The following is a 3,693-nucleotide window of genomic DNA, read 5'->3' as shown; positions in this document are numbered from 1 at the left end:
GGCAGGCGCCTGTAGTCCCAGCTACTCGGGAGGCTAAGGCAGGAGAAGCGTGAACCTGGGAGGCGGAGCTTGCAGTGAGCCGAGATTGGGCCACTGCACTCCAGCCTGGGTGACAGAGCGAGACTCTGTCTCAAAAAGAAAAAGAAAAAAGAACACAGATAAATAGAAGGCCTGGATTTGGTAGTGTGTACTGCCATGGCATCAAAGGACCAGGCTTTTAAAAGACAGAAATTCTGGTTTCTGATGTGGTTGTGAAATTCCCACAGCTGACAGCAGGTGGAGCAGCCCTGCAACCTGCTTGCTTTCTGTTTTCTGGCAATGAGCTATCAGTACCTTTGCTTAGTGATAGGCCTAACTCAGGTAATAGGTGTAAGAATGGAGTTCAGGAAAATAGGTTAAGCAAAGTACAGATTTTATGGTGATCAAATTCTAGTTTTTAAAAGGCTAGAGGGGCCGGGTGCGGTGACTCATGCCTGTAATCCAGCACTTTGGGAGGCTGAGGTGGGCGGATCACAAGGTCAGGAGTTTGAGACCAACCTGGCCAACACGGTAAAACCTCATCTCTACTAAAAATATAAAAATTAGCCGGGCGTGGCCGGGCGCGGTGGCTCAAGCCTGTAATCCCAGCACTTTGGGAGGCCGAGACGGGCGGATCACGAGGTCAGGAGATCGAGACTAGCCTGGCTAACACGGTGAAACCCCGTCTCTACTAAAAAAAATACAAAAAACTAGCCGGGCGAGGTGGCGGGCGCCTGTAGTCCCAGCTACTGGGGAGGCTGAGGCAGGAGAATGGCGTAGACCCGGGAGGCGGAGCTTGCAGTGAGCTGAGATCTGGCCACTGCACTCCAGCCTGGGCGACAGAGCGAGACTCCGTCTCAAAAAAAAAAAAAAATTAGCCGGGCGTGGTGGCACGCACCTGTAATCCCAGCTACTTGGGAGGCTGAGGCAGGAGAATTGCTTGAACCCAGGAGGTGCGGAGGTGGCAGTGAGCCGAGATTGAGCCACTGCACTCCTGCCTGGGCGACAGAGCAAGACTCTGTCTCGGGGGGGAAAAAAAGGCTAGAGGGAAATAGTCTCAATTTTATTCCAAAAAAGGTATGTGAAAACCATGAGATCCTTGGTAAAATTGTGGTTCTGTTGGTTGGTATTTATTATATTTAAGAATTTAGGAGATTTGGGCTGGATGCGGTGGCTTATGCCTGTAAGCCCAGCACTTTGTGAGGCTGAGGTGGGTGGAACACCTGAGGTCATGAGTTTGAGACCAGCCTGGCCAACATAGTGAAACCCTGTCTCTACTAAAAATGCAAAAATTAGCCGGGCATTGTGGTGGGCACCTGTAGTCCCAGCTACTTGGGAGGAATTGCTTGAACCCGGGAGGCAGAGGTTGTAGTGAGCCAAGATTGTGCCACTGCACTCCAGCCTGGGCAACAGAGCAAGACTCCATCTCAAAAGAAAAAAAAACAGACGTTGTGGTACAGCACCCGTAATCCCAGCTACTTGGGAGGCTGAGGCAGGAGAATCGCTTGAACCAGGGAGGTGGAGGTTGCAATGAACTGAGATTGCGCCACTGTCCAGTCTGGGCAACAGAGTGAGACTCCGTCTCAAAAAAAGAAAAAAAAAGAATTTAAGTGATTCATATGATTTTAGAAAATCTGACTTGTTTCTATCGTACTACTACTCAGAAATTGAGAGACTTTTGGCCTAACTAGGGTGGATTAATGATAAGCTGCAGGGAATTTGAACAGTCTTAAATTGGTAATAGAATTTTCATCTATTCGAATCAGAAACATTTCTTTAGCAGCAATTACATTTATTTTAGAATTCATTTTAGTTGGGAGGGGCAGGTCATCACTGCCTTGGCCTCTGCCTCTGCAGAAGTCCAGGCCTCCCTGGTTGCCTTCAGAGCTGTAAGTTCCCACTCCATATGAAGTGAAATACTGGGCTGCTGGTGTGTGTAGTTAGCACCCCAGCCTTGGCTAAGCCACAAGACCTCCCATTGCTGCCTGTTCCCTTTCTGTCTGGAAACAGAAACTCTCCTTTTGTGAAGCAGTGTTCATCTATCCTATCCTAAGGAGATTGACCAAAGTGGTCCCTGAGGGTGGCTGGATTAGTGGATGCCCACATGTGCTTGAATCGTGAAAACAGCCACTCTGTGTAAAGTCTTGGGAAAAAGGCTGGGTGGTGTGGCTCATGCCTGTAATCCCAGCAGTTTGGGAGGCCGAGGTGGGCGGGTCACTTGAGGTCAGCAGTTGGAGACCAGCCTGGCCAACATGGTGAAACCGTGTCTCTACTAAAAATACAAAAAAAGCCGGGCACGGTGGCTCATGCCTGTAATCCCAGCACTTTGGGAGGCCGAGGCAGACAGATCACGGGTCAGGAGATTGAGACCATCCTGGCTGACATGGTGAAACCCTGTCTCTACTAAAAATACAAAAAAAAATTAGCCAGGTGTGGTGGCGGGTGCCTGTAGTCCCAGCTACTTGGGAGGCTGAGGCTGGAGAATGGCGTAAACCTGGGAGGCGAAGCTTGCAGTGAGCTGAGATTGTGCCACTGCACTCCAGCCTGGGCGACACAGCAAGATTCCATTTCAAAAAAACAAAAACAAAAAAAATTAAAATAAAAATACAAAAAAAAAAATTGGCCCGCCATGGTGGCGCATGCCTGTAGTCTCAGCTATTCGGTAGGCTGAGGCAGGAGAATCGCTTGAACCCGGGAGGCAGAGATTGCAGTGAGCCAAGATCGCGCCACTGCACTCCAGCCTGGACGACAGAGTGAGACTCCGTCACAAAAAAAAAAAAAAAAATCTTGGAAGAAAGAGGTGGGCCTGCCCTTGGAGCCCCTGGCCTGCCTTGACTTGAGGGGACTAGAAAATGCAGACTATGCTTTGCTGTGGGGAAGGGAGAGGAGATGGGAGAAGAGGTAGGGGCGTCTTACCAGGGTAGGGAGAAACCACCAGTGTGACCTGCCTTAAAAGTGTTGCTCTTGCCTGCAAGTCCACCTCAGGGAGTGGGGTCAGCTTCTGTCCTGAGGGCGTGTAGTAATCTCTTCCTGAGGATAACCAGCTCTCGAAGAGCAGGGATTCCTTGGCACTTGACCACTGGTAGGTATGTCTTACCCCCACCCCGTTTTTGGTGATAATCTGTTTAATTTTTCTCTGAGGTAATGGTGTCTCGGTTGTGGAAGAGTCCCTTCCCGCCTCTTCACACGTGCCAGCTTTGATGCAAGGAGTGTTTCATACACCTGAGCACTGGCTCATTCCTGCGGGTTGCCATGGGGGGCTCACCTTCCTGATGCCAGGGCTCCTCCAGGATGCACTCTCTGACTGCCTATGCAACCCTGCACATCAGGCAGCTTCTTCCTAAGGCCTGCCTCACTCCGGGAGGACTCCCCGGGAGATCCGGACCGACCGCCAAACCGAGCTCCAAGAACGCTTGCAAGGAGACTGTGGGTCCTACCCTATCGCCGCTTACGCAGTACCGGCCTCCGTGGCGCCCCCAAATGCCGCACTGTTGAGTCATCCCAGTGCTGCCTCCTCCGCCCTGCGCTCCCCAGCCCCGCTCCTGGAGTCAGAAGATGCAGACGATACTGTTCCCGGAGGCAAGAGGGCGTCTTCACGCAGGCACCAAGAAGCTCCCAGTAGTGTATGCCTTAATGGTGCCGCTCTTGTCTGCGTCTCACTTGGGGCCTTGGCTT

At 51.3% G+C, this 3,693-nt stretch overlaps 1 protein-coding gene across 1 annotated transcript in view; it reads left to right on the top strand.

Annotated features, from left to right (window-relative positions):
• Positions 1 to 3,693, top strand: part of P4HTM (prolyl 4-hydroxylase, transmembrane (endoplasmic reticulum)) — a 24,271-nt gene that overhangs the window by 2,836 nt on the left and 17,742 nt on the right. The window contains exons 2-3 of the mRNA XM_011981137.1: positions 267 to 360; positions 3,364 to 3,641. Of these exons, the coding sequence (XP_011836527.1) occupies positions 267 to 360; positions 3,364 to 3,641 (372 nt within the window). The remainder of the gene's footprint in view (positions 1 to 266; positions 361 to 3,363; positions 3,642 to 3,693) is intronic.

Source organism: Mandrillus leucophaeus, unplaced genomic scaffold, assembly GCF_000951045.1.
Source record: "Mandrillus leucophaeus isolate KB7577 unplaced genomic scaffold, Mleu.le_1.0 Scaffold22, whole genome shotgun sequence".
Classification (NCBI taxonomy): Eukaryota; Metazoa; Chordata; class Mammalia; order Primates; family Cercopithecidae; genus Mandrillus; species Mandrillus leucophaeus.
This window is presented reverse-complemented; position numbering and strand designations above follow the sequence as displayed.